We start from the raw sequence: 13,779 nt of genomic DNA, 5'->3' as shown, positions 1-13,779 counted from the left end.
TCCACTATCGGTATATCAGGCAAACTCTTTCTCACGTATATTATCCTTCTTCTTCCCTTTCTTCCTTCCTTTTCATGCCAAATTTTGCGGGAAATACCTTTCTCTCCCTTTTAGCCATTGTCCTTTTGTATGTAAAACATAAATCTCAAAGATGGGTGAAAAATATGATACTGACACTAGCAATACTCCTCCATCCAGAAGGTAAGAGGCCATAAATTGTGAAGTATTTTTAATCAAATTAAAGTCAGTGCCGTTGACTCTCTTTTCCTGAAAGTAAGCCTTGTTTTCTTCAAGTAGTAGCATTTAAAATCGATAGCAAATTCCAAGTCCATTTTATTGTCTTTCTGCTTTTAGTTACTCATATTCCAACAAAATTGTTTTCCAGCCATCCTGTGTATGTGTTCCTGATATTAGCATTTCTACTGAATTATAAGAATCAGTGGGAAAATAACTATTATTTACAACCTGTTCCTAATAGGTTCCAAGTTTCACACAAGAAACTGTCAATTGAACTGTAAGAACACACATTAGTTATGGAGACTAAGTACATAGAAAACAAACCAAACTTTCCTTTGCTGCAGAAGCTCTCCCAGCACTTAGGTTGGACACTCTGAACACTTTATCACTTACTGACTTCAAATTTGTCTTGTTTCTGCATCTCTAAAATGAGAATACTAATAATATCTACTGCTCTAGGGTCATTGTCAGGTTGATGGGAAGATAAATGCACGAGGCTCATTGAATGAAATACACTAACAGCCCCTTATTATTATTCCTCTTCCTACAATAAGTAGGTTTACAATAATTAATATGAGCATTGGAGTCTGGCTTCCTGAGCTCAGAACTGTACCTCTGATACTTGGCCTTTCTATGCCTCAATGATCTATTTATAGAACAGAGTTAATATCACTGTCTATTTCAAAAGGCTGTTATAAGAGCATTCATATAAAACATTTAGCTCAGTGCCAAATAGTTAAGTGCTCAACACATTTTATCTATTATGAGTTACATTAGAGTGTAAATTCCTCAAGTATAGGGATTATGTCCTGTGAGTCCTGAGTTTTTATAAATAGAAGAGTGATGGGCTTGAAAATGCAGAAGTGAAACCTCTAAAGACCTCGTTCTTATATTAAGATGCAAAATTACCATAAAATAAATACAATGTGTGTGTGTTGCAGGGGAGGTTAAAACTGATTCAGATGTCATTCATGACTCAGCAGGCAAAGCCCACCACAGCTTGGTGCAGGCTTTTCTACTTAGAACTGGTGGACAGGTAATAATCTGGCAGAGACTCAAGTAGATTCTGCAGGTTTTATGCGAGTTTGAGTTAGATTTTCAGGTATCCCAAAGCAGTATGCACACACGAGGAACCTGCCCTATTTGAGAGTGGTGTGGATCCCAGACTGGGTCAAGCATGGAGCTCTGCTGGAGTAGAGGGCAGTGGCCAGAGTGCCTGAGCAATGCCCACGAGCTCCCTCCAAAGCCAGATCCTGATGTGGGCAAACTGCAGGAGGGTTCCAGAGCAGTGGAGCCAGTACAGCCACAGAATTATAGCGGAAGTCTCAGAAAGGCTCAGGGCCAGTCGCTGACTGAACCTTCCTGAGAGAGGAAAGCCAGACTTAAGAAACTTTTTTTTTTTTTAAATGAATGAAAATTGTATTTCAAAATTACCTCATGTGGGGGAAAAGCTGCTATATATGAACCATTGTTTATAAGTTTACAGATACCTGAAAAGAGAAGAAAAAAATAGTTCTTGAGTTACTTTAAATGAAGATTTCCCTCTGAAACAACATACATATACTTTGAACAATAAATTGATTTAAAAACTCAAGATAACCAAAATGACTTCCATAACTGTATCGCCTATAAGGACAGTGAGGTTATAAAAGAGACTAAGAGTCTAATTATGTCCTTATGACACTAATAAATGAAGATTTGCAAGGTGCCAACATATGATTTCACCTTGTCATATCATGAAATAGGGAACATTTTAATATTCATTCATTTGAACCAAGAGCATTTTTTTTTTTAAACAAAATTTACTCAAGGAAGCAGAGGAATTCCTCACCGCCACAAAATGTCTCAAGGATATTGGTATGGAGAAATCTGTGAATTCTTTAATACTGAGCCAAAGAGTCATAAATAGCAATATGACACTTAAAATCTCCTCCATCTCAGTTAGAGTGTAGTGAAGGAGACACTCTCATATAGACCTGATAAGACAAAATATTTTGAAAAAAATTCTGGAGAGCAATTTTTGTTGCAATATTATTTATATTAGTGACAAATTAGAAATAATGTACATCCAAAATTGGGGAGTCACTTAATTATTGGTACAATCATTATACTAGATGCTTGATAAAAAATTGTGACTTGGTGAATACTTAGAATGTTGTACAGCTACTTACAATAATGTTTTTAGGCATATTAAAAGGCTTAAGAGTATACTCATAACGGTAATTTTAAAAAAGACAGAAAACTGTAAATACTGCATGACTTTAATTATGATATACATATATTGTTTTGGTACTAATATGTAGCAGTGACAACTGAATTTAAAGAAATTTAAATTTTATTTTTATATTGTTTACTGTACATTCTACAAAGGGCATGATATGTTCACAATCATTTAAAGTGCGATATTTTTAAGACTACATAAGTAAATGGTGCTATCATTTAGACATATTTTTAGTTTATATTCTATATTTCTCTATTTGTATTTCTTGTTTAGAACACTTCTGATGTCAAAATTCTTTTGTAGGGATATAGTGTCTAAATTAATTATTTTGACTGCTCAAAAATAAATAATTAGAGGACAACAAAAATCTGAACATTACACTTTAAAAAATGGCTGACTTGAAAATTCATTTTACTTATGTGGCATTCCATTTAAATGCAAATTAGTAGAAACTGGTTCGAGTTTCCACTGCCTTTTTATTTTCAAGGTTTGAGGAGATGACTAACATTTGGTCTCTTCAACCATCTTGTATTTTTCACCCTATAACAATTAAAAAGCCAGCTCATTGATACATGTTGTTTTCTGTTCTGCTCTACATAAACTTTGCAATTCTTTTAATTATTTTGTGTGAAATGTTCTCGATTTTTCTTTTGTATAATACACATAATAGGATACCGCTAAACATTCAAGCAACACAGAAATTTAGAAAGTTAAAATTAGCTGTTATTGCACCTTCCAGAGATAACCTCTCAAAAGTTTCATCTATATCCTTCCAGATTTTTTTCTTTTTATGTATGTGTGTTTAGGAAGTGGGATTCCATTAGGCTTATAGTTTTGTAATCTTTTTTTCCACTTAATAATGCATTGTAGATATCTTTTGAAGTTGATAATAAATAGAGAATTAATTACTAATTTTTAAACATCATGAGTTAGGGTCTGTGTCAAATATTGTCTATAACATATAACATAAAATAGATGCTCAATACATTTGAGTTAAGAGTGAATAAATGTCGCAAAATTTTTAAAAGATGTATTACGTGGCTGTAGCCTAACTTATTTGTCAGTTCCTAATGATGGACAGTTAAAATATTTCCAGTTTTACTCTATCACATAGCCACAATGAACAAATTTATATATATAATAATTCAAAAAATCTGATTATTTCTTTGGGATAAATTTTAAGAGTAAAATTTCTATTCCAAAGTGTTTGAACATTTCACATTTTGATACATATGGCCAAATGCCCTTACAAGAGTTTGTTTGTTTTATTTTGTTTTGTTTTATTCAAAGGCTGAAAAATAGAATGTTTAGAGTTTGTGCTCAATGTTCATATTTATATGTTCATATAACATATATGTTCATATTTATGTGTTCATATGAACATATATGTTCATATATGTTATATGTTCATATTTAATGCATGAAGGCAAAACTTCAATTGTTAAATATTTTGGAGTAATATGAGTAACAGCAAATTCTACTGTCTCTACATTTTTAATTAGTGTTCTTACCCACTTTTGATATTCCGTTTTCATATTTGGTGTGCTGCAGCATGTGATAGACTATCCTGCTTCGAGTAGCATTGCTGAAGAAGGTGTCCTTATTGTTTATTATAAAGCTGGTAAGATAAGGGGATTAATATTTAAAGCAGAGCACAGAATCCAGCAACAGTAACAACTTCCTGGGCAGTCATCCATCTGTTTTCTCCTTTAAACTAGTGCACGTGAAGTATAGTAAATCAGAAAGGAAACCATTCTCTTTCAAAAAAATCAACTGACAGAAGAAATAAACATAATACAGGACATTGTCAAATATTCATTTTAATATCTTTCATTTCATAAGAAAGCCAAGATGTCCTTATATTTTTTGTTTGGCATAGAACAAGAAAAGAATATGCATTTTAATTAAGCAATGTACTTCCAAATAGAACACATTAAAATTGATGTACTTTTCCCATGCCATACTTTCCAAGCTAGCTTATCTTATTTACAGAACTTTAGCAATGAGCGATACTTCTCCCTTCCCCTTCATGCCCTACTCTGTTCGCAGGTAGGAAGATTGGCAAGGAGGACCCATGTTAGAGTCAATGATATAAAGAGCAAAAGGGCGATTACAAGAGGAAAGGAAGGGTCTGTTTTAGAATTTACTCTATGACATGTACTGGGAGCCTTAAAGGGGCAGGGGAAGGAAGCATCTTGTGTTTCACTTAACTTCTGACAATTTCTGTTTCTAGTTGCTTTATCTTTGTGAATGATGAACCACCATTTCCTCAGACACTTAGTCCTGAGGTATCTGATCTGTAATCCTTGCTTTCTCTTCACTATCCATATTCAAAGAGTTAACAAACTAAGTAACTTTCACAACTGAACTACCTCTCTCTGACTTTCTTGTACCCTTCTTGTTCTGAGTCTCACTGCCTCTTGCCTAGGTTATGAGAAGAATGTCCTCCTGTCTGTGCAGTTTCCCACCTGACTTGTAAAGCACAGCTCTGACATTTACAGCACTCAATATTAACATGTCAGCAGCTCTCCATGACACATAATTAAATTTCTTATTTCCCTCTCAGGCTCTCTATTCTCTATTTCAACATCTTCCTTGGTCTTACTTCATATAGCTCTGGCTTCTTGTATCTGATAGTCTGTCAAACTGTAGAACTTATCATCGCCTTGGAATCCCATGCTTCTTTTCCTGGAGATTTTGCTTTGTCTCTGATATCTATTCTCCCATCTCTCCCTATTGCCCTCCACATTTTTAATTGCTAAAAAGGACTAGCTCCTTCATCAAGGTTTCCTGGCTCCTCTCCTCTGGATGTAGCTTCTCTCTCTCTTATAAAAATGTGTATTTTACTTGTGTCTTTCCTGACTCATTGATTTTACTTAGCCTTGTATTATGGTAACCAGTATACCTGTCCATCTTATTAGACTCTAAGTTCTTCCAGTATTCTGATATCATGTTTTTTTATTTTTGTATTTAGATGCACCAAATTAACAGTTTTGTGTCCTATTAATTATAAGTTTTGCAAAAAATGTCCACCAATTCTTTTACCATTCAACCGATTTAGAATTCACTGAACAAATATTTCATTAGCAGGCAAGTCCCTTTTTTTGTGGACTTGCATTATAAAGGAAGGAAACAGATGATATATAAGTAAATAAATCAGTTACATAATTTCAGAAACTGCTATGAAGAACAAAGAAATAGTACAACGCATAGAGAATGACTGGGACAAGGGGACTAGAGAACATTTTTAGTAAGGTCTCTGAGTTAGTGATGTTTAAGCAAAATGAAACAAAAGGATATAACATGTAAAGATCTCGGGGGAGAGCATGTTAGGAAAAGAAGACAGCAAGATCAAAGTCTCTGAGATGGAATTAAGATAAAATTTTTGATGGACAGAACCAAAGCTTTTGTCCCTGAAGTAAATGCTGTGGAAAATTGTAGAAGATGAGAAGAGGGTGTCAGGCAGGGACCACAGGATTTATGACCACATAGTAGTCAAAAAGAAACTTGAATTTTATTTTAAGTGTAAATGGGAGGTCATTGGGGGACATTTAAGTAAGATAGTTGCATGATCTGATTGAGATTTTTCAAAGATCACTCTAGTTTCTTGGGTTCAAAAAGAAAGCGGAATATTTTTTATTTGGTGCATCACAAAGCCTTAAAAAGGCTCTTTAGCAAAAAGCTAAAGAAGCACCCTTGAAAATGTAACCTCTTTCTAACCCAGGAAGTCATTTGGATTTCTATTCTTTTCTTTACTTCCCATAGCTGGAATTAAGAAGGATGCTAAGACTAAAAAATGACAAATAAAATATCTGGAAGGAGAAAGTTTCCCATTGATTACTGGCTCTTCGACATGCTTGGTGGTCTAGAATTCTGTTTCATTCTGCCTCTCAACTTTCTACATCCTAGAATATAGGTCAATCCAGAATTGTGTATGACAAAGTATACCCTGTAGCTATAGATGTATTATATACTGTGCATTTATACATCTTTATCCTATTTTATTTAATTAGTATTTTATATTTTTGTCTACCCCAGTTGACTGGGAGTACTGTGAAGACAGGGACAGTGTCATAAACCCAATCTGTATCATGTAGAAACTTAAAAAATACTAGTTGAATGAATAAATGAATAGAGACATGTTGGTACGTAGATAGATAGGCATGAAACAAATCCTTAAAAAAATTTCTTATTCATCTCAGTTTAATAAGATTAAACTATAATGGATAAAACTAGTAAGTACACAGTAATTAAATGTAACTATAAATATAGTAATTTATTAAGTACAATCTATTATTCAAGCATGTTATTTAATAGCAATTCTATTAAATAATACTAATAATAATTCATTATTAGTAAGTCACTCAGTTACAGTTACAGGAATGATGATGATAATACTAATAATATAATTAGTATTAGTAATTATTTTGAAAGAATTGGGAGCCAGTAAGTCCATGAATTTACAATTGATATTCATTACTTGAAAGTCTCTAAATCATAGTTGATAAAGAATTAAAAATGTTCACCAAGTGTTATTCATAACTTAAATGTACATCCTCTGACTTATTTGGCAAATAATGGAACTGATCCATGCATTTTTATTCCATCAACAACTTCCAGAAAGGTATCAAGGCAGGTAATGGGATCAAAGAGATGGAAACTCACTGGTGAATCCGAGCACGGCTGAAGGGGCCAGTATAGCAGTCTGACTCCTCCAGGTCTGGAAAAGCTGACTTGTCAAGAACCATTGGGTTCTGGGACATCCATTTTTTGAGTCTTCTAAAATAATTGTGTACACTGGAACAAAGCCACATTTTAGAACTAGATTATGGTGCATTCCAGAGTCATGCTTACTTTCTACTGCCATTCCAAAGAGTTCAAAAAGACAGACACATCCATACTCACACACACACACATGCATTCCCCCTAACTTCCAGGAGGAATGGAAAAGAAATTGAAAAATAATCTGGATTAAAGAACTTGGTCAGAGCACGAACTTTACCAACCAGCTATAAAAGCTGAGGAATGAGGCATGGGTGGTGGGTAGTGACAATGGAGTCATTGATTTTCCCTGGTCTGCAAAACAAGTTACTCTTTGTACTGCCTCCCTGAAGGATCATTTTGAAGATATTTTGGTAATTGAATGTTAAAGTGTATTGTAAGCAAATGATAAATAGCAGCAATAATAAAACTATAGCCATATCCTATCATTCTGCCTGGAGAAGTGATGATTTTTCAAAAGGTAGATAATTGCCTGTACAATAACTACCTCCTGATGTCTATTGTGTAAACCACCGTTACACAGAACCTTTCCCACTTCAGGAAAGAAAAAATACGAGTGAAATGTAAATACACATAATTGATTTTTGTTTCCCTCTTTCCAATTATCTACAAATTGGGTTTTATAATTTTATGAGTATGATGAACTACTGGCCCCCACACACCATTTAAATTTTTTACTTCAAAGGTAAACAAAAAAAAATCAATATCAGTAATTCCCTTAATTAAAAATCTAAATTCAGACAAATAACGTGACTTTCTTTTTTCAGTTTAATATGTCATATACTTTCATAAATGCCTTTCCTATTTATTCATTACCTTCCTTATGCATCCACAAAGTAAAGGAACAAACAGAACATTTGTAATAAGTATATTATAGAGGCTGACTACAGTGATGTTTAATATATTTTAATAATCATTTTGAATGACTGATAACTGAATTTCTATTTCACAAAATTAAACAGAAAATAAACCTAAAATATAACACAACATATCATGGCATACAATATACCATAATATAGTGTTCATTTTTCTAATTTACTTTTAACTTTGACCAAAATAAAGAAAAAGAAAACTTCTTCCCCACTATTAAAAATGTTATTTCTTTAGGATTTAATAAATACATTTATTAGATATTCTAGACACAAGTTTATTCTAAAAGTAGATTATGACAGTACTACGTAAATAGATATTTGTTTTTATTTTAATATATGATTTTATCCTTCTGCAAACTTCTGAAAGAAGATACCTATTTATCAGAAAATTCATTAATCATACAGTAGCAAAATTCTATAGAGCACATGGAAGTGAACTCAATGACATTTCTCAACACATCCAACATTAAGAAGGCACATTCAGAAAAAAAAAACCTTGCAGTTATAAATTTATATAATATTCCAATGATGACTTTATTATGCAAAAGTAACTTTAGAAATTTGCTACATAGATCAAGACCAAATAGGCACAAGGATAATGATGAAAGCTCATTCTAAGTCCAAGCATGCTACCTAACAAACAGAAAGATCTGACCTGACTGAGGAGCATCATTAATAAATATTTTTAAAAGAGCCAAATGAGGACTAATTCCTTTAATATTTATTCTAATATCAAGCCTACTCCCCCATTATTTACTTGTCACCCATTCCTAACACACCTACATTTAATGTTTAAAGGAGACCAATATACTCCTGTTATAAAATTTTAAAATTTCCTACTCTAAAGTTCTAAATTGGTAAAGGACCTAGATTTAGTGAATTTGTTCCTAAAATGGTATGATATTTACACTACATGAGTCTAGTTTTTGTGTCACTCTGGCTTGTGATATCTTGCAACATTACTCAATACAGCATACTCTATCATATTTACATTTTGTTTTTGTTGTTATTTTGCAACAAGCAGAAAAACAGTCAAGTGTAAGAAGCTTTTTGTTTTAGCGTTCATTAAATGGAAGCTTATTTCATCCACTGAAACAAGGCTGAGGTGATTCAAGTGGGAAAGTTTCTTCTGTCTCAGGGATGTGGTTTGGTAAAATCCTTTGTCATGGCTACTCTTTACCAAAATAAAGAGATGTTGTTCTAAGATGAAACTCTTGAAAATAAATTTGTTTTCAATACCAGGATAGGAGAAGCACCTTCAGTTGGTGATTCAAAAGATTCTATATGACACTAGATCACTCTGGATACTAATCTTTCCTCTGTGAATAAGAGTATAAATTGATCCAGATGATCTCTCTTGGGTCTGTTTTATTACTCTACTGATTCATCATTTACCCATCAATTCTGGTTTTATAACTTTTTTTTTTATTAAAATCTCCTCAACTACTAATTTGCATTAATATTCTCTTTCCATCACATTATATCTAGTGAGGATTTCAAGAATGTCAACGGTACATAGAAAAAAGAAATGATCTGATCTTAAACATTGTTAAGTTCAACACAAGTCATTTTTGAATCTCTTGAACAAATCAATAAAAATTTTTTCCTCTAAAATTCACAACTGCTGATAAAGGTAAATAAATGTGTTCTATTTTTTTTCCCCAATGACAAATTAGTCATAAGCAAATTACATATCACCCACAAACCTGCCCATTGATTTGGTCCTCTGGTCAGTGTAATAGGATTTTTTCCTGAAAAATAAAAGAAATCAGCTGAGGAAAGTCAAATCAAAATAATGATACCAGTGAGTGACATCATTCAATGATATTGAACATTTCAATATTCCTACTTCCATATGCTTAAGACATGAAATCAGTATAGCAGATTCTGAATTTCCATTGTTTTAATTTCAGAAACCTAAGTTACTAACAACAACAAACACTTTCATAAATCGATAAATCACTTTTGAATATTTGATTTTTAGTTCTATTTTTTGAAAGTCTCATGTCTGCTACACAATGTATATTAACCAGATCACTTGCTTATTTGTTCTATAAAGTCATCCATCCATCCATCTAAACACATATGTAACGAATATTTCTGATTTTGCAAAGAATGTTAAGTTATAATCAATAAAAATTTAGAGAATAAAGAGGGTCTCTACCCTCAAAGAGCTTCCTTTACAGTTGAGGAAACAAGCGATAGTTAAAGTGTGACAATGCAAGAAAACGGAGAACACTATGGAAGTACCAGGATGATAGGAAGGGATCTCAGTCTTTGTAGATGGAGGGGAAAGGAGTTAGGGAAGCCTTTTCCAGAGGATGTGTTGTTATCTGTGTTGAAACTTCAAGCGTGAGTGGGAGCAGTCCTCTGAATGAAATACTTAGGATATGACATTCTAGACAGAGGTGGAAACATATGAAATGATTATGAGAACAGATCAATCATTATAAGATTCAGGGAAGTACAACTAATTTGGCAATCACTGGAATATAAATTGCAAGTTGAGGATAGTGATAAAAGAGGAGGCGGCATAACAAATAAGGCGCAGATGATGAGGCGTCTTACCACTAAATGCTAAGGTTTTAGACGAAAAGCAATGAGAAGATACTGTGTGTTTTTAGTAGTTGTGCAGTATGTCTGATTTTAGAGAAAATAAAATTTCTAATGACAGAGGTTAATTAATCTCTTAAAAGATTCTCACTACACCTTCATCTTGGAGCTCAGAAATGTCATTCTGGACCTTCTAAAATGTCTCTGTATCCGCACCCATCAATACACATCAGGGGATCAGTAAAGTCCTCCATGGTATGGGATGTGGAAAGCAGGGATGAGAGTCATGGCAATTGATATGTATTCCTAACTGTATTATTAACTGATTAGAAAACTTGAAAACCTTCTGAGCTACTATATTTCATTGCAATCACTGGTCATATTACTAGAAAATAATTTTTAACTTGTCTCTTCCATACCCCGACCCTAAATTCAAGTATGGAATTTCAAGGTTTGCTATGCCTATTCCAAACTCACAATTTGAATATCTTTCAGACATACACATGTTTGTGTGCATATATCATTCAGTCCCCATTGGATTGTAAACCCATTTTCTCTCTGAATCTTCTCTACACAGACTGTCTTTCACTATTTACCTCGTTGTTATATAATTGTTCACTGACTATCTTTGCAGGACAGCTGGCTTCGTGAAGATAATAGCTTCATTTAATTTGACTTTGTATGCCTGGTGTATATTTGGCAATTGTTTGATGAATAATAAACACTCAGATAGTTGATGAATAAATGAGGGAGCCTTTGTTTAATTCCCTTGCTCCTTGTCAAGCAGAGCTACTCCACGTTTATCTACTCTACATAATGGGCTTCCTGGATGTTATTATGCTATTTTATTTTTGAGTAAGTTATCCTTTGCATAAAAAGTGATCTAAGTTTAATTCTAATTGTGATAAAAAGATTGTTCTTAATGTTTTGAAAATATTTCCCCCAATTTTTCTATGTTTAAAATATTTGTAAGAGAAGCTAAGCTTGAGGAAAGATCGGAAGTTGACCTCACCTTGGAACTAACTCAACCTGAGAAGCTATGGATGACTAAATAATCCTAAAATAAGTTTGACATTTTTAATGTGAAAGAGGGTAAGAATAAATAGAAATCACCTTTGAATCAAAAGAAAAAAAAGAAAATTGGGATTTGACATTTTTGGAATGTAGAGGACACAGGTTAGGTTAAGTCTTTCTTGGCAGAATAAATCTAGAAAATGTGGATTATTTTAATTCTTTGAAATTTTCTTGATTAGTTTTGAAACATCAAGTCCAATATGTAGGGCACATTTACTTTGGAGGAATAATTAAGAAAAGAAATAGCTAGAAAATAAAGCTATATAAAATTCTACACATATATTCAAGTAGAAAATTTAGATAAAATGTTCGAGATTCATGTTCATACAGTAAGTTAGCTGAAAACTTTTGCAGTCAAGGTTATAACTCTAATATTTTCTTCTGAATAAATTTGCAGGTTTTCTTTGTGGAATGTAATATGCAGTTTTCAACACTGAATAAATATGTATATTAACTGAGTATGGGTAAAATTTTTATGTATAAATGTTTTTAAAATATCATCCTAAAAAGATATGCATGTTTCCTATTTATGTCCTTTGTTATTCCTGTATACTTTAATTTTAAGACAGTATATATGTTCTTAAATGTGATAACAGTTGACAACTGAAAATGGCCATCATGAAAACACTTTGCCATTTAGATTATTCTTGAACTGCATTCTCCTTTTATGTGCTGACAGTTATTCCTAAATCCACATGTATCTTAAAATAAATGAGAAGTTAGTTACTAAGGAGTTAGTTAATGCTATATTTACTACTTAAACGGATTTGGAGAGATATCCTCAAAGAACTGTTTTTTAGAATTCCTAAAACTGCTTTCCCAAGAACACCATCATATTAAGATTTTTAAAAAATCAATTATCAGATGAAAATTTGAGAAAGGCTGTTCTGTGTAATTGCCTCTTGAAATTGATAAAAATATAAGAATTATTAAAATAGTAATATGTTCAAGACAATATTTCTCTATCATCTGCATCATTACAAATATATACTCAAGCCTAACTCAGATCTAACATGCCAGAATCTCTGCGTATAGGTTCCAGGAACCTTCATTTTCAGTTTCCAAGGTAATTTTGATATACTCTAAAGATTGAGAATGAGAACCACTTCTTTAAAAATTATTACAGTAAAGAAACTTATTGTTTATCTCAGAAATTCAGAAGTATATTTGGTCACAGGACATTTAATAATAAGTGTTTTTCTTTGCCAGAGTCTAAGTCAAATTGTGCCAAATTCCTCTTTGGAAAACAAAAAAGGAACCAATCTTCTGGACTGCTGTTTAGTATAAAATCTGGAGGAGGTAGATGAGGGATATGCTCCCTTTTTAATGAGATGTTACACGTTCACTCAATCTGAACTGGACCTGGACACTGAAACCCACTGACTAAGGGTTTCCTCCTTTTATATCTACAAGGAAATTAGCCTGTGCATAAATTCAGTTGCAACTCTTTTTTAGAAATGATGGTGAAATGATAAGAATAGGGTAGGATGAAGGTACCTAAAATTAGTTAGGATTAATTCAGAAATATTTTTAGCAATTTTGTCCTGACATCAGAGAGGAGGTCATGATCATGAATGGCATATTTCATTTGCATTCTGTGTTTACACCACAAAGTAAATTAGAGTTTGTTAAAAATAGATAATTGTGTATGAATCTAAACAAAAATTACAGGTATGCATAATCCCACTCATCATATTTAGCATATTATGTTTTCTTCCAATTTTATTTCTTTGTATTTTACATTATTGAAATTACATTGTATGAATAATTTCATATGCATTATATAAATTTTAATATTATTTTCCTATAATCATTAAGCAATTCTTATACCTATTCATTTTATAAATAAATTACATTCCATTATAAGGGTATATTCTAATTTACTTAAATTTTCTAATATATTCTAATTTACTTAAATTTTACTGAACATAAAAGTATTTCCATTTACCACAATTATAAGTAATACTGTAGGAAATATTTTTACACATTTTTCAATTATCTTCTGAAGATAAAAAGTGAAGGCTATGAAAAGTTTTAAGA

At 32.4% G+C, this 13,779-nt stretch overlaps 1 protein-coding gene across 2 annotated transcripts in view; it reads right to left on the bottom strand.

Moving 5' to 3' along the window:
• The window catches only part of ANO3 (anoctamin 3), a 331,395-nt gene that overhangs the window by 79,133 nt on the left and 238,483 nt on the right, over positions 1-13,779 (bottom strand). For both annotated transcript variants that reach the window (XM_039865959.1, XM_039865968.1), the window contains 4 exons: positions 9,819-9,863; positions 7,124-7,255; positions 3,970-4,076; positions 1,672-1,727 (listed from right to left, as the gene is read on the bottom strand). In XM_039865959.1, coding sequence (XP_039721893.1) covers positions 1,672-1,727; positions 3,970-4,076; positions 7,124-7,255; positions 9,819-9,863 — 340 coding nt within the window. The remainder of the gene's footprint in view (positions 1-1,671; positions 1,728-3,969; positions 4,077-7,123; positions 7,256-9,818; positions 9,864-13,779) is intronic.

Source organism: Pteropus medius, unplaced genomic scaffold (genome assembly GCF_902729225.1).
Source record: "Pteropus medius unplaced genomic scaffold, Ma_sr-lr_union100, whole genome shotgun sequence".
Classification (NCBI taxonomy): Eukaryota; Metazoa; Chordata; class Mammalia; order Chiroptera; family Pteropodidae; genus Pteropus; species Pteropus medius.
Note: the sequence above shows the minus strand (reverse complement) of the source record. Positions and strands in the feature narration are given on the sequence as shown.